The sequence below is a fragment of the Juglans microcarpa x Juglans regia genome, chromosome 4D, assembly GCF_004785595.1.
Source record: "Juglans microcarpa x Juglans regia isolate MS1-56 chromosome 4D, Jm3101_v1.0, whole genome shotgun sequence".
Taxonomy (NCBI): Eukaryota; Viridiplantae; Streptophyta; class Magnoliopsida; order Fagales; family Juglandaceae; genus Juglans; species Juglans microcarpa x Juglans regia.
Genome location: NC_054600.1, coordinates 29027722 through 29044990, shown reverse-complemented (window position 1 = coordinate 29044990; position 17269 = coordinate 29027722). Strand labels below are relative to the sequence as shown.

General features: G+C 32.5%; 1 protein-coding gene across 2 annotated transcripts; it reads left to right on the top strand.

Moving 5' to 3' along the window:
* Positions 1-1595: 1595 nt before the first annotated feature.
* On the top strand, positions 1596-9180 carry LOC121260634 (MADS-box protein SVP-like). 2 transcript variants are annotated; one of them, XM_041162574.1, is made up of 9 exons: positions 1596-1793; positions 2101-2283; positions 6745-6823; positions 7036-7097; positions 7170-7269; positions 7361-7402; positions 8312-8353; positions 8435-8595; positions 8795-9180. In XM_041162574.1, the coding sequence occupies exons 2-9, from the start codon at positions 2102-2104 to the stop codon at positions 8808-8810; spliced, it is 684 nt and encodes a 227-aa protein (XP_041018508.1). In that variant the 5' UTR covers positions 1596-1793; position 2101; the 3' UTR covers positions 8811-9180. The 2 variants fall into 2 exon arrangements, with proteins under 2 accessions (XP_041018508.1, XP_041018509.1); XM_041162575.1 differs by having other exon boundaries at positions 1617-1793; positions 2093-2283.
* The last annotated feature ends 8089 nt before the right edge of the window (positions 9181-17269 follow it).

The following is a 17269-nucleotide window of genomic DNA, read 5'->3' as shown; positions in this document are numbered from 1 at the left end:
TCTTAGTACTTTATCGAAGAAATTAATAACATTAAAAACTACGAAGATTTTATTTGCGTTGCCTATGAGCAAATCAAGTGCTTAATTATTCATGTCTAGAGTACATAAATATTCCCAACTATTGTTTTGCCCATTAAATTTGAGTATAATATAAGGCTTATGTTTACAAAAAAAGAAATGATATTTATAATTTTAAGATGTGTAAATTTTTGTATTTTTTTTAAAAAAAATGATAAATCTCGAATTTACAAGAAAAAATTATTTTTTAATGAAAAATACTATTTTTTTTAAAATAATGCATTAGACTTACATATTTAAAATTGTATCTACCATTGGTCTATAAAAAAAAAATGTTAAAAATATTTTAACAATAAAATTGGGACCTACCTATATGTTAAAAACCAGAACTAGCGATCCTACAATTTGGCCTAAATTTATAAGAAAAGAAAAGAGAACAAGTGATTAATCTTTTTTGTTCTAGATGATTATAAGGAAAGAAAAGATAAGAGAAGTGAAGAGAAGGAAAAATATAAATTTTTATTGCTTGATTGGATGTCAAAGTGAAAGTGTTTTGAACAAATGGTTATAAAATAGTAAATAATTTTTTAATAGTACAACTTATTACTTATTAAGTTATAAGATACAAGCTCCAAATCTATAAATTATATTTTTAACTATAATTCCAAATATGCATATAAATAATAATATTTTATAAATCTAATTGAGATATGTTTAAATATAAATAAGAATTAACAAAAGTGTTTGAATATATGAAATAAGTTGATATAAATTTAAATTTTGTACGATAAGTTGAAAAATAGTATGTCCCATCAATATATAATTTTAGTATTTTATAAATTGAATTGAAATGTATTTAAATATAAATAAATTATTTAAATATATAAAATAGATTAAAATTAATTTAAATTTTATACGAAAATCTCAAAATAATTAATTTAAAATGAGTTCAAATCACTTTTAACAACCATGATCAGTCTTTAGCAAGAGTTGATTGAAATAACTGGCATATTTTTATGAGTTTTGATACATAATCTCTCCAATTTCTATATACTATATTTTAAAAAAAATTTTAATTTGTAAAAATTTTTTTATTTTTATTTTGAGTTAATTTTTTTAAATTAATTCAATTATTCTATTCCTTATTTATATATTAAATATTTGATAAAAAAAAATAAAAATTAAAAAAATTTTGATGCGGAGAGATTGTGTGAATAATACCAAAGTTGGATAGATTTTTTCTATTTTTATATGGACAGTTCGAATCTGTATTCTGACATCTCTTTAAATGCAAGGAAAAAGGAGAAATAATAAGATTTATCAGAAAAAAGAAAAGATCATGGTATTACGAATGGTACCCAAATTTATCTTTCGGTGAGTACACAGAAAACCCTATGAAACTATGAAGTGGAAAGTGCTCAGGTAGGGAGTAATTATGCGATGACGGCATGGCTATGGATGTACGGAAAGCAGATCGTCCACATGTTAAAAATAGAAAAAATAAAAAATAATTTAATTTATCGAGAAACTAATGAGGAAAAATAAAAAATAAAATATCCTACTTCCTCCCCCAGTCGCGCACACGCTAGGGTATTTTTCTGAACTCTTTTAGGTCCTGTTTAGCTATAAATGGGAAAGCGCCCTTTCCTTTCTTGAACACAAACTGGTCTCTCTTTATCTCTCTCAAATTATTTTTAGCTCTTCTTGACTCATAATTGGTGACTTTTGGTTAAAGCTCTCAGACCCAACGGTGTTCCTGACCAGTATACAGCAAGGTAAAGAACAAAAATCCCACCAATTCCAGTTCTCTCCTCTTCTGCAGGTCTGCATGTTCATAAGCTAAGGCTGGTGGGCTTTTATGGGGTTTTTATTTTATTTTTTATTTTTTTCTCCTTAACCTAGATCTGTGACAGGTGCTGTTCTAGGGTTTCTGCTTATAAATTTCTCCAAATTTAGTAGAAACGAGGAATTTTGCAGAAACCTGTTTTTTTTCCGTGCCATGCTGTGCGATTTTATGTGCCTTTTTTTGATTAGTATATATGAGAACGTGAATGGCTTGGTTTTATTTTTTGAGGGAGAAAGGATGGCGAGAGAGAAGATCAAGATCAAGAAGATTGACAACGTTACGGCGAGGCAGGTTACCTTTTCCAAGAGAAGACGAGGGCTTTTAAAGAAAGCTGAAGAGCTTTCTGTTCTGTGCGATGCTGAGGTTGCGCTCATCATCTTCTCAGCTACCGGAAAGCTCTTTGAGTTTTGCAGCTCAAGGTATTGCATTTTTACTTCTTATTGTACTTTTGTTTGTAAGATATCACCCTACATTTTGATCAATATTTGACTTATCTTCTAGCATTCCCAGCTCTTTTGGTTCGTGTTTATGTGTTTTTGTGTGTGCGTGCGTGTGATTGAGAGAAAAAAGGGGGGGGGGGGGGGGTTGGGGTACTATACAGTCGAGGTCAGGTTAGGAGGTTCAACACTACCTTCATAACAAGAAAAGCGAGATCTTTGCCGAAATCTCGTGCTTTCTGTGAACAGAAAGCCTCGTATCGTATCCATATTCAATGTTATGAACTTTTAAGGGTTTTATGTAGGTGTTTAAGCGATCGAGAAATCAGAAGCCAGCAAGGATCTTCCCTGATCTTTTAGATTTAGCCTCCGTCTTCATGCAATAACAGTTCTAACTTTTTTGGTAGTTGCAGCCAAAGGTGTTGTTCAGCCACGTCGTAAGAAAAAGGCGAAAGTTTCGATCAAAAAACTTCTGGGTGTTTCAGTTTTATGCGTTTTGGGCTTTTACCGTTCGAGATGCCCTTCATGATCATGCCATACGATTTCAGGATCTTTAGTTATTGATGTTCATTTTTTTTACATGAAATTCTCTCATCCCATATAAAAATGTCTTGAGACACGTTCCCTCAAGTTATTTCCTTTCTCGATGATCTAATCTTCGGGTGACTTTGTGGTCCTTCCGACCGATTAGATAGCTAAGTGTATCTTCGTGGTGTACCGAAAAGTTTGCGCTTCGTGTTGCCTTTTCATGATCATCTTCCCATCTTTACATAGTTTAGTGTGCGTAGTGGGTGTAATAATCTTAGTTATATTTTAGATAGCTCGGAAGAACTATGTAAATGTTAATTGATCATGTTATCTGAAGGTTACTTGATCATGGTTAGATCACTCCTGAGTTCTTCTTGTTGGTTTAACAGAAGTCTGAATTTGTTTCTGTTGGAATATACTTCAAGTAAGGTAACCGTCGTGAGCTATGCCCATAGAATATTGATCTCTGAAGTATTTTTACAGCAATTGATTAGAAAGGAAGACATCTGTGTTTGAGGACTATATATAGACGCCTAGAGACATATATTATAGTTTCGCCTTATGATTTGCAAATAAATCGTGTAAGCGACACCACATATCAAGCTTTATTAAACTGATGCAAGATTGTTTAGCCAAAATTAACGTGGTCTAGCCGTGGTTTTGATCTATTTTGGTTTGATGGTGGTGCCAATTTTCAAGTGAACTACTAATTAAGAAGCTTCTTTTGCAATCATGTAGTAATTACTAATGGTAGGTAAATTGTGTTAGAAAATCAATTGAGGAAACGGTTAGTGTTGGAAGAGGCGATCTATATTCTCAGGAAAATGAGTTTGATCAAAACGGGAATTTGCTGAATGAGTTGGAAAATTGAGGAAGAATAGTTTCGGATCGAGTCCAATCATTAGAAAGTAGCCAAACCATCTCGATCGATATTTTTAGTAGAGAAGACAAAGTGATCTAAGATGGTTCAGTTTTATGTAATAAAATGATGGTTTGGATAGGATAAGGAAGACACTTGTTCAAGAGGGTACTGGAGACATGTATAATTGCCAATCATTAATGTATGCTTTTAGGTAGATCTAGAGCAATTGGCAGGAGAAAGGAGGACTCAATAAATTTATCGTTGATGAAGATGAGACCAAGTGCTACAGAAAATTATTTCTTAAACAGATGATGTAATTATGTCGTTATCACGTCTCATCAGCTCTGTGATTAGGTACATAGCAGTCATACTGACTAAGTGATTCAGCTAATGCTTTATACTTTAAAAAGTCCTGGGCTCCCAGTCTTCTACATAGTATGGCTTATGGTATTTACCTTCATTAATCTAAAGCTATCTATAATTCAATCAAGCTGCATCGATCTTTACACATTGGTGACATTCTGGTTTGGAAAAACATGATTTTTTAGATGCATGATGTTGATATTGGCATTCGTATTTGCTGGGAAAAAATGTTCTTTGCATGATTATGTGTATCACTTACTTCTAATTGGTTGACATAAATGATGAGGCAGCAATTAAGAACATTTAAAAATAACAGCAACGTCGACGTTTGAAAAGAACTTTAAATGTTGTGGCTTTGATTGTCAGGGAGCATCATGTGAAGTAGTTATATTAATAATGTTACCAAGACATGAGCTAATATTTATAGATACTGTGCCAGATCCATAGTTAAGTTACTAAATAGGATTAAATTTCCTAACAACAATATATCAATGGATCAGGTGTCGCTTCTCTGCTTCTTCATATCCTTCTTAGAACTTATTCTCCACTGACCTGCATCATTTGGTTAATTAATTAGTATGTTTCACAATTCTCATGACAGATCGACAACAAAAGTTACAAAATCCCATTTTAGTAATGGAATAATCCAAATCCAGCAAAACAAAAGTTTCTATATGTAGTATATATTAAGATTCCCTATTTTCCATTTGAAAATAGTGGTCCGTTTGATGCCAAATTATTCCTAAAGCAATGCTAGGTACAGTCCCTATTTGTGGATTGTAATACAAGTCTAAGCAATTTTATCTTTAAAAATTTTTAAAATTATAAAACCATCCCTCTTAAAATGATTTTTTTTTCTCATTTAATAAAGGGTTTGCACATACAGTCTTTAAGTGGGGACTACAAATAGAATTTCTCTTGATGTTTTAATTTGGTATAGTTTGGGTGGTTTTGTTTGGAAGAAAATATATAATTGCATTAAGGATGATTGGTAAATTGATCAATGTTTACTTACATAAGATCAGCAATTTACATTGTTGAACGATCTTAGATACAAACTTAGGAGTTTGTGCTCGGGTTGGTTATAGTATAGCTAGTCAACAAATTAAGATAATTGTCTAAAATTTCTAGAGAAATACAACATAAAAACTATTGATAATGTTTGGTGTACTGTTATCACATGTATAAACTCATGGATTATCTTATTAGAAAGACATAGATAAGGTCTCAACTTTAGTAAGAGGTACCGAGGCCAGGCCTTCATCCGGCTCGGCATAGATCATCACTCGAAGGAATTTCCTGATCGATCTCTTGCTATTGAAAATTGATGATCAGCTGCCTTGAAGCTGATTTCATCTCTTTATAAATAACTAGGAAAGACACAAAAATACGAAAGTTCACTCCGATGAGCCACAATTTAAATGATAGTCATCGGGAACCTTTTATTGTTTTTCCTTGAGCAATTTATAAAGATGATTTTAATTCATGATTTACTTTATTAAGAATTTTTTGTTATAAATTAGGCGATATATGCCGATCTAATGGCTTATGGACAATATCATATCAATATCATTTGTTAAGCATAAGGTATGGTATGGTATGGTATGTTAAAGAATTTAACATCTTCCAATATGCTAAAATATATTAACTCTAGTTCTTTTTAATTCCCATTTATCAATTTTTTGTCGTCCATTGTAATTCTCGCATTATATTAATTTCTCATATCATATGACTATATGCCTTTCTTCTACCATAGCTAATTTATTGAAAAGCTATATATTTTTTATATATTCTCAATGCGGAACAATGAAGATACTTAGGCTGGTTTGGTTACACAAAACAAGATTATCTCATCTTATATAATCAATATATTTTTTTTTAAACTTTCACATAAAATTTAATAAACAATTCTATTTTTTCAAATTATATTATAATAATATTTTATTCAACTTTCAGTAAACATCTTATCTCATCTGTATTGCATAACCAAAAGAGGTCTTAATAAACTTTCCTACCCAGCTAATTTTTCATTGTTCAGCTTGGATAATTTCAAGCTGAAAGCTGATCAATTTCATGTCATCCATAATTAATTTCCCACAGCTAATTTCAAGGAAGCTGAATAATGAATAAAATTTTTCTTGACAAAGTTGGTTGACATGATTGTCCAACACATCTTAATTTATATATGGTGTCAATTGGTAATGTTGAAATTGGTATGGCAATTTTGGTTCGAGATCTCTTCGAGTTTTTATTCAAATTTGAAGACCTTCAATGAGATATTGAACTAAACTTTGTTTATTAAATATTTAATATTTTTAAAAGGAATTCATAAGGAATGTAATATACGGTAGTAAAGTCCACTATATAATGTGTTTATTTCTATTCCACCTAATTAGGTGCTCAAGCTTGAATTAGAATTTTGAAATGATTTTTTTGTTTGTCGGTTACAATTCTGATCACAAATTGTTAAGAATTTAAAGCATGGAGTTATTAAATGGAGATGAACTTTCTCCAATATATAGATGCGTGCATACTAAAACAGGTGGATTGACAAGTTTTTAAGGTACAGATCAACCTGGGGTACAGATTCATGGCAACCATTAATTTTTCTATCTTATGTTTTAGAAGTTCACTTCTTTCAGTGCATGGATCGATCATCTTCTAACTGTGTTGTCCTTCTTCTTCTGAAGTATGAAGGATATACTTGGAAGGTATAATATGCAATCTAATGGCATTAAACAAATGGATCAGCCATCCCTTGAACTACAGGTAATATATTGCTAATCATATTTCAAGAATTACCGAAAAGCTCTGATTAAACGTTTGCAAGGACTCCTGTAATGCTCCGCCGTGCTAATTGACATGGAGGAAATGGCATTTCATATAAATTGTAGATCCAAGTCAGACACGGGAATGTTGCCTTTTGTTTTAGGCTTTATGCTTAAAGGAGGTCATCTGACCACTTTTTTCGTTATTTTCAGCTAGAGAATAATAATCACGTCAGATTGAGTAAGGAAGTGGCAGATAAGACCCACCAGCTAAGGTATTAATAGTTGCTAAAGGATAATCTTTCCCAGTATTTGCTGATGCTAAATTTAGACACTTTTGCCTGCAGGCAGACAAGAGGAGAGGATCTTGAAGGATTAAATTTAGAGGAATTGCAGCAATTGGAGAAAATGCTTGAAGCTGGACTTAGCCGTGTGCTTGAGACTAAGGTTTTTGCTGGTTCCTTTCTGTAGTATATACATATCAAACTACGTAAGAATATTATATAAAGAATCGTGTGGGCCTTCCTCTTTCTTTCAGGAAGATCGGTTGCTGACTGAGATTACTACACTTGAAAGAAAGGTTAGTAAACAGACTCCTTGGAGCATTTGCATTGGATTAGTCATCTGGCGATCCTATTCTTCAAAATTTTGCTCAAGAAATATTTTTACTTCCAGCCAATCACTCAAGACTTGAATCTACATTGAATTAGCCATCACTCTCTATAATAATAAAATATTATTATTTTTATTATTATTATTTCTTTAATTAAATTAGATAGATGAACATTACTTGTATTATAATTTGTTATAAGATTATTGCATTATTTTGTACTTTATAAATAATTAATAAAAAATTTATTCATATTTTCTCATATTCTTATCATTTTTGCATGGTTATAGATAGATGCAAAAAATAATTTCTTATATTTTAAAAAATATTAAAAGAAAGATGATTAATATTATTTGATATAAATATAATTAATAATAAGAAAGTGCATTGTAATTCTAGAGATGAAGTTATTGGGATGAAATTGAACCAGAGGGAAGGAAAAGGAAAGTAAAGGAAATAATAAAATATTAGAATGAAGTTGTTGAAACAGAATGGTAGTAGGTGTACCTTTATGGACATTCATCAAGAAAAAACAAGGAAAAGTATGGGGTTTTCATGAAACCAGGTGGTAATTATATGCTTCTTGGCTGTGTTCTGATTCCATATGTGTCGCAGTCCCTCAAGTGAAAGTGGTTTTAGTCAGACTGGCAACTGGGGAAACCTACGTTGTGTTTCATTAGAGAGAGATGTCTAGCTAGAAAGAGACATCATGAATTGATAAGAGAATTATTTCGTTCTTAACATGCTTTGGAGACCTAGCTAGTCTTGGTGTCAGTTTGGTTTTATTTTTCTGAGATGTTGTAATCTCCTTACCAACGAAGTTCAAGTTTTAATGTTTCCTTTGTTCACTTGTGTTCTTGGACTGGCTGCCAAATGCAGGGAGCTCAGTTGTTAGAGGAGAACAGGCAATTGAAGCAGAAGGTAAGAATATTTATTTGATTTGCTTTGTTTGTTTGTTTTTACATTCTGCACAAAATGGTGGATGATATTTTTGGATTTCAGATGATGATGTCTTGCAAGGGAAAAAGACCTGTTCTTGTGGAGTCGGACATCCTCGTCCAGGAAGAAGGCATGTCGTCGGAATCTGTCACCAATGTCTGCAGCAGCAGCGGTGGCCCCCCTTCTCTAGAAGACGACAGTTCCGATACATCTCTCAAATTAGGGTAAAGCAGTAACGACACCCAGAAAAATATTGATTTCTTCTGATTCTTTTTTCCACCATAGTTCTTAACAGTAAGTCCTAGTGTAAGACGAGCTGGCGTCGAGACATAATTTTCAAATGCATTTCCCAGCTTGCATGCTGGCCTCTTCGATGACATATTACCATATTGTCGCTTACGTCTTTCCTTGAATTTCCTGTAGGCTCTCTCTTCTGTAGCTGAAATTGTGGTAAGATGGAGAAGACTCATGCAAGAAATAAGCCCTTGGAGTCTGGTCATTTCAAGATGTCACCGAGTTTAATCAAATTGTACGAGGAACTAGAACAGAACTTGTTCCGGTCCTTCAGTATGTCATGTTGTTTTCCCGTTTGTACGTAAATTAATGTGTTGTGGCTACTCCTATTTATTCGTATCTGTATGCATGGGAATTCGATCTCTAAAATCCTTTTTACTATTTGAGATCCTGACCTCCAAGCTAGGTGCGTTCCTGCATGCTAGGCTATTCCTAACTTTAGGCGATATCGAACGGCCTATTATTGTGATCTTTGTATGATAACAAGATTAAGACTACGTACGACTTTCTTGTAATGCCTCGGCGGATGATCCTGGGGCTGACCCCTCCTTTACTGCAGTGTAAGCCATGCGTTATTTGTTTGTAACGTATGGCTTGCGTTACTGCCATTCATTTTGGCAATTAAAGGCTAGTCCTGTGTAGAAGGTCTATATACAAAAGCTCTCCGGTATAGGCTGTATATAGTCCTCATTTGGTTTTTTGAAACTGTCTGAAATACACAGAAGTTTTCTTCTTGTTCTCTTTTGATAAGATATTTAAGTTGTGGATTTGTCAAGTGTTACTCTAATTTTGTACTATATAGTATACTTCACCACTAACAGTAAATCTTGGGAATTTGTCAATTTGGAAAAATTTGTGGAACAATTGTATAAGTTGAGGTTGAGGAATTTTTCTGTTGTACTTTCTTACAATATATTAATATTAATTATCCAAACACATTAATTACAGTGGAGATGTGGTCCAAGCAATTAACCATACAGCAGTACTACTGGAGACCTGTAGTCCAACCAATCAATTAGTTTGCATGCAAACTTTCTTCCTTTGGAGGTTAGATAATTTGTGTGGATCCTGTAATTAACACCATGCAATCTCTCCTGCACTTAGATGGTGTTAATATATATGTTGGAAAACAAGTTCCGGTGTTGTTTGAGCGGATTCCGTAGAATTTATGTATGAGTTCTATTATTTAGATTAAAGGGACATAGGCAAATAAAATGGTTTTAATAATATTTGTTGAATATTTAATGGTATTTGATAAATTCACTCGATTACTTATAAATAAAAATTGTTAAAAATTAAATTTATGTGTTTTTCTTATTTTAGAGTTTCAAATTAAAGCAGCAGCTCGATGATCTATATCTCTGTCTTTATAACCGCGAAGGGAAATTGGAAATGATGCGTGCATGCTATCCCTACTGATCAGTTTGTCGATCATGTCTAATGCTCACATAGATCGAAGACAAAAACCATCCGGACGTAAATGTCGCACATGTACATACATATAGTTTTAACGGAACCGATATTGCAGTAGTAGAAGGTTGACAGATCAAGTTTATGCAAACCATCTTAAATAATGAAATATGAAACATTAGCACGTGCGTTTTTTAAATTTGTTTATAAAGTTACAAATAATACACATATTATTATTTTTCTTTATATTTTTAAATAGACAACATTTATAATAAACTTGGGGTTAAATGTTGGGAATGTAATTTAGTACTTGGCACACCAAAAGTCTAATCAAATCATTGAAGAATTTGACTGGCGGGACAACAGCTAGGAGTGGCGTTTCCTCTCTCTCTCTCTCTCTCTCTCTCTCTTCTATAATTTGTTTGTCGAAGTGCTGACTGACTGGCCAAGCTATCTTTTAAAGAAGAATATAAAAGAATTACATATAAATAAATATATAAAATGACTTGATTTTACTATTTATAGAATTATACAACTTGATCTAATTTCAAAACAAAAGAATTATATTATAAAATTATATTTTAATAATTTTTGAACTTTATAATACTTTTATTTAATTTTCTCTCTCTCATTTTTCAAAACATAATAAAACATCTTATCTCAAATAATTTTACTACTTATTAGAAATAAACACGTCACTACACACACATGTTAATACATGATAGGTTAGCAAGATTAGTTAGTTATGATTTTATTTTCTTTGTAAAGTCTGAAACTCTATAAATAGAATAGCTCATTGCCTTCTTTGTTTTCAAGTTGTACAAAATATATTTATCTGAAATAAAGAGCTTTTCTTCTTATCTGAATTGTAACATGGTATCAGATTAGATTACGAAATAGCATTTTCTTTATCATCCTCCACGGTTGACGACTCAACTAGTCCATTTTTCTTACAGAATGGAGATTCTCCTGGAATGATTTTTCTTACAAGGAAGCAAGATTCTTCTTTCATAGCATTATTTGTGTATGCTGATGACATTTTAATTGCAAGTAATGATGAGTCATCTGTCGTTGCTCTTAAAGAGTTTCTGCATCGCCAATTTAAGTTTAAAGATTTGGGTGCTATCAAATATTTTATGGGGTTGGAAATAGCTAGATCTAAGAAAGACATTTGCTTGTGTCAAAGGAAATATGCACTAGAATTACTTTCAGATGCTGGGTTATTGGCTGCCAAACTAGTAAATTTTCTCATGGATAATCATTCCAAACTTTCTAGAAATGATGGAGAGTTATTATCAGATCCTACTTCGTATAGAAGGCTGATAGGTCGTTTGTTGTATTTAACCCATATCGGGATTGACATTGCTTTTTTAGTTCAATATCTTAGTCAGTTTTTGACATCTCCTCAAGTTCCTCATATGCAAGCAGCACATCGAATTTTGAGGTATATAAAAAAGGCTCATGGTCAAGGCATCTTTCTTTGAGATGGTTCTTCATTACACATCAAAGCATTTGCTAATTTAGATTAGGAAAGTTGTCCAGATTCTAGAAGATCAATGTCTGGGTATTATGTATTTATTGGTAATTCTTTAATCTCATGGAAGTCCAAAAAGCAACAAACAATTTCTCGCTCATCAGCAGAGGCAGAGTATAGATCAATGACTGCTGTTGTATGTGAAGTTACTTGGATTTTGGCTTTGATTAAAGAGTTACAACATGATCATTCTAATGCTGCCCTATTATTATGTGATAATCAAGCTACCCTACACATTGTAGCTAATCCGGTATTTCATGAGCGTACTAAACACATCGAGTTGAATTGTCATTTGATTCGGAAAAATTGGTTTATTGCGCACTTTACATGTATCTTCACAAAATTAGATTGCTGACATTCACACTAAACTTTTAGGCTCATCCTTGTTTACTTCTTTGCTTTCCAAGATGGGTATATATGATGTATATACTCCATCTTGAAGGGGACTATTAGAAAGAGAAGTTTTCTTCGGCTACAAAGCAAGTGTCTGACCAGCTTGCTAGTATGCCTATTGACAATAATATGCCTTATGCATCAGGTTTTCCTCATTCAGTTTTTTCTTGCAATAGTCTTTCTATTGAAGATTTATCTCGCTCCTGGATCATTGATACATGAGCTGCTGATCATATAGTGCATTCTTTAGATTTCTTTACTACTATTACTTCTATTCTTCACACTACAGTAAAACTTCCAAATGGTACAGTTGTTGTTGTCACTCATCTTGGTAATATTAGATTATCAGATTCTTTGATATTGACAGATGCACTTTGCGTACCTTTTTTTTTCTACAATTTATTATCTGTTAGCAAGCTTACCTCTAATCATAAATGTGCATTTGTCTTTTTACCTGATTTATATTTTATGCAGGACCTTGTGCTATGAAAGATGATTGGGACGGGTAAAAAATGTGAAGGGTTATACATTTTGCAACAGCCAGTTGTTTGTGCACCATCAAAGCCATCCAAGAGTATTATCAATTTCATTTCTGCAAATACTGTAAAATTTTCTAGATTTGACATTTGGCATTATCACCTAGGTCATCCTTCTTTACCAAGAATGTCTCTTATTTCTCAAACATTTCCAGTAGATTCCTTTTCAAATTTTCATACATTTCCTTGTAATATTTGTCCTATGGCAAAATAGAAAAGACAATCATTTTCTCATAGTTCTAGTGTTTCAAATTTACCTTTTCAATTAGTTCATTGTGATGTTTGAGGTCCTTTTAATATCTCAACCTTCTAATTGTTTCAAATATTTTTTAACTCTTGTTGATGATCATTCAAGATGCGCATGGGTTTATTTGATAAAGTCAAAAGCTGATGTTAAGCATCTTTTTGCATCATTTTACAACATGATAAAAGCACAATTTAAAACCAAAATTCAATCTATTAGAAGTGACAATGGATCAGACTTTTTTATGATTGATTTCCTGTCTTCAAATGGTATTCTTCATCAAACTTATTGTGTCAATACACCACAACAAATTAATGTAGCTGAAAGGAAACATCAACATCTTTTAAATGTAACTATGGCACTTAGGTTTCAATCTAATGTTACTCTACATTTTTGGGGTAATTGTGTGTTAACTGCAGCATATCTCATAAATAGAATACCTACTCCTTTACTTGGTAACAAATCTCCTCATGAAACCTTATATGGTTCTATTCCATCATATAGTCATCTAAGAGTATTTGGTTGGTTATGTTTTGTCTCAACCCTTAATCATAATAGATCAAAATTTGATGCTTGAGCTAAGAAGTGTATATTTCATGGTTATCCCCTTGGCATCAAAGGTTATAAAATCTTTGATCTTGACTCCAATATGTTTTCATATCTAGAGATGTTGTTTTCCACGAGTTTGTTTTTCCATATCAACAAAAATCTTCTGCTATACATTTTGAAAATGATATTGTTCTTCCTCTATCCATTCCTGAAATTCCTACAATCAATACACCTTCCAATTCACAAATTAGTGCTTCAGTTTTAGTTCCCAATGCTTCAGATTCATATTCAATTCTTCTAAATGATCCTAAACAATTTCCAGCACTTCAAAAGTCCACTAGACTACACAAAACTCATGACTATTTACAATCATATCATTGTAATCTTGTTGCATCGACTGCCACCAACATTCCATCTGCAAGTTCCACTCAACCACAACCAGGTATAAGACATAATCTTTCTAATTTTCTTTCTTATTCAAAGCTTTCAGCTCTTTATCGTGTTTTCAGCTTAGCCATATCTTCTCAAACAGAACCATAATTTTATCATCGAGAAATCAAGCATTCTCATTGGAAAGATGCTATGAATGCTAAATTATTTGCCTTAGAAGAAAACCACACTTGATCTCTTTTTAACCTTCCACCAAACAAAGTTCTCATAGGTTGCAAGTGAGTTTACAAGATAAAATATAAAGTTAATGGTTGTTTAGAAAGGTATAAGGCTAGATTAGTTGCTAAGGGTTATACTCAGCAAAAAGATTTAGATTACTTTGAAATATTTTCTCCTGTAGCCAAGATAGTTACTGTTAGATGTGTTATTTCTTTGGCTACTATGCATGGTTGGTTATTGTCCTAACTAGATGTCAATAATGCATTTTTAAATGGAGATCTAGAAGAAGAAGTGTACATGTCAGCACCTCCTGATTATCTTGCAAAGAGAGATAAAAGAGTTTGTAAGTTGCAAAAGTCATTATATGACTTGAAGCAAGCTTCACGTCAAATGAATTTTAAATTCACTAATGCACTTCTTGATTACAGGTTTATGCAGTCAAAATGTGATTATTCCTTGTTTACAAGGAAGTAAGGTTCTTCTTTCATAGCATTACTTGTTTATGTTGATGACATTTTAATTGCAAGTAATGATGAGTCATCTATTGCTGCTCTTAAAGAGTTTATGCATGAGCAATTTAAGTTGAAAGATTTGGGTGTTGTCAGATATTTTATGAGGCTATAAATAACTAGATCTAAAAAAGGCATTTGCCCGTGTCAAAGGAAATACGCATTGGAATTACTTTCAGATGTTGGGTTATTGGCTGCCAAATCAGTAAATTTTCTCATGGATCATCATTCTAAACTTTCTAGAATTGATGGAGAGTTATTATCAGATCCTACTTTATATAGAAGGTTGATAGGTCGTTTGTTGTACTTAACCCATACTAGGCCTGACATTGTCTTTTCAGTTCATTATCTTAGTCAATTTTTGGCATCTCCTCAAGTTCCTCATATGCAAGCAACACATCAAATTTTGAGGTATATAAAAAAGGCTCCTGGTCAAGGCATCTTTCTTTCAGATGGTTCTTCATTACACATCAAAGCATTTGCTGATTCAAATTGGGCAAGTTGTCCATATTCCAGAAGATCAATTTATGGGTATTGTGTATTCGTTGGTGATTCTTTAATCTCATGGAAGTCCAAAAAGTAACAAACAATTTATTACTCATAAGCAGAGGCAGAGTATAGATTAATGACTGCTGTTGTATGTGAAGTTACTTGAATTTTGGCTTTGATTAAAGAGTTACATCAGGATCATTCTAATGCTGCCCTATTATTATGTGATAATCAACTTGCCCTACACATTGCAGCTAATTAGGTGTTTCATGAGCGTACTAAACACATCAAGTTGGATTGTCATTTGATTTGGGAAAATATTCAAGCTGGTTTATTGTGCACTTTACATGTATCTTCACAAAATCAAATTGCTGACATTCTCACTAAATCTTTAGGCTCGTCCTTGTTTACTTATTTGCTTTCTAAGATGGGTATATATAATGTATATACTCCATCTTGAAGGGGACTATAAGAAATAAACACATTTCAGCACACACATGTGCAAGATTAGTTAGTTAGTTCTGATTTTATTTTTTTTGTAAAGTCTGGAACTCTATAAATAAAAGAGTTCATTGCCTTCTCTGTTTTCAAGTTGTACATAATATATTCATAAAAAAAAAGAGCTTTTCTTTTTCTCTGAATTGTAACACTATTATTCATAAAATTATAATCTCATTTGATTATCCAAACATTCCACACCGTCCTAATATTATTAAGAGTTAGTCTACGTACAATCTCCAATAGGGTCTGCTCATGCAAACTTGAACAATTTTATCTTTAAAAACTTTTTAAAATTACAATAATGTCATTTTCAAAATTATACTTTTTTCCATTTAATGAAACACGTCAATAGGTCAGCACACCAAGTGGGGATTGCAAATATAATTTCTCTATTATTAAAGTATAGAGGTAAATACAAAGAAGGGAAAATTCTTGTTGAAGGCGAAATCACGCACCCGTGTGCACCGACAATGACGTGGAATGAGGCTGTATTTAATCATTAATTAGAGTTCCTGTTCACCATTTTATTCTTCCCCATTTACCCCTCCCTCCTCGTAGATGTTGTGAACCAAAAGTCATTTTCTTCCCCATTAAAGAGGAAGACGAAGCTCTTGCAAAATTCTCCCGCAAAAATAAAAAAAGGCCCAAATATATATATATATATATATATCTCTCTCTCTCTCTATGAAATGCTTTGTTTAAGTGTTGGTTTATTGGTTGTTCGATCTGGTCTCCAGCAACAACAAAATTTAGATTCTAGAACCATGAATGTTTTTGTAAGAATATCATCTAAATATTAAGATTAGGTAACAAGATGCTCACACTTATAGAAATTATAGAAACTGAAATGATCTTTACAAGGATGACTTACTAATCCTTGAAAGCGAACAAAACAAAACTTGAACTATATGCCTGAGATTCTAAGCTGAGAACTTGTAAGATTAACTTACACCCATTTTTGATTTTTTTCCAAAGCAGGAGATTCAGCTTCACCTTTCTCATGATTTACTAGATTCATTATTATTATTATTTTCTTTTGTCCAAAACCCATATGTTCTTTTGGATTTTTTTTTATTTTTTTTAAAAACCACAGATTCGACTTCATCGATTACCAGCAAAGCACAACCAGCCATGGAAGAATGGGTTGGGGGGAGAGGGGGAGAGAACAAGGGCTGATCCAGTTTATGGTTTTTTCTTCCAGTTTGTCAATGTAATAAATGTGTGCGATGTTCCTTGTCGTTCTTCCCAGCTATTTATTTTCGATGCCAAGTTCTTCTTCTTTTGTATTTTTTTTTAATATAAAAAAGTTAAAGCTGATGCCATGTGTGCTTCATTCGCGGGATGGGTGAGCCAAAGTGTCTGTACCGAACATTTTCCAGAAGAGTCATTCTACAGTCACCGAATAAATCTCCCGAAATGTGTCCCGAACAGTGTATTTTATTTTTTTATTTTTTTATTTTTTATGTATTTTTTTAATCATCATAAATATTTAAAAAAAAAATAAAAAACTCACAACATCATTAAAAAACACTAACTTAATTACTAAGTTAAAAAAAAAAAAAAAAAGTTTCGGGAGCCAATTTTTTGTGGGTTTAGCATTTCTGTTTACAGAAAGAAATAGTGAAAAACTTTCTAGCGGAAAAGGTCGAATTTGCCAATTTGTTGACTCCGTATTTACATTTTTAGTCTGAATAGTGAATGGCACCGTGTCAAAGGAGCTCAAACCATGGCGTCAACGATCTCAAAATTGTACGCTCTTCTCAAACGCGTATGAAGCACATTATATTAATCTTATTGTGATTAATTAAATAGATGAGACATCCTATTTCT

Excerpts from the sequence above, each read along its gene's own strand:
- LOC121260634 (XM_041162574.1), top strand. The coding sequence starts at position 2,102 with ATGGCGAGAGAGAAGATCAAGATCAAGAAGATTGACAACGTTACGGCG. Across the intron at positions 6,824-7,035 it reads AGCCATCCCTTGAACTACAG|CTAGAGAATAATAATCACGT; the intron begins GTAATATATTGC and ends CGTTATTTTCAG. Across the intron at positions 8,354-8,434 it reads ACAGGCAATTGAAGCAGAAG|ATGATGATGTCTTGCAAGGG; the intron begins GTAAGAATATTT and ends TTTGGATTTCAG.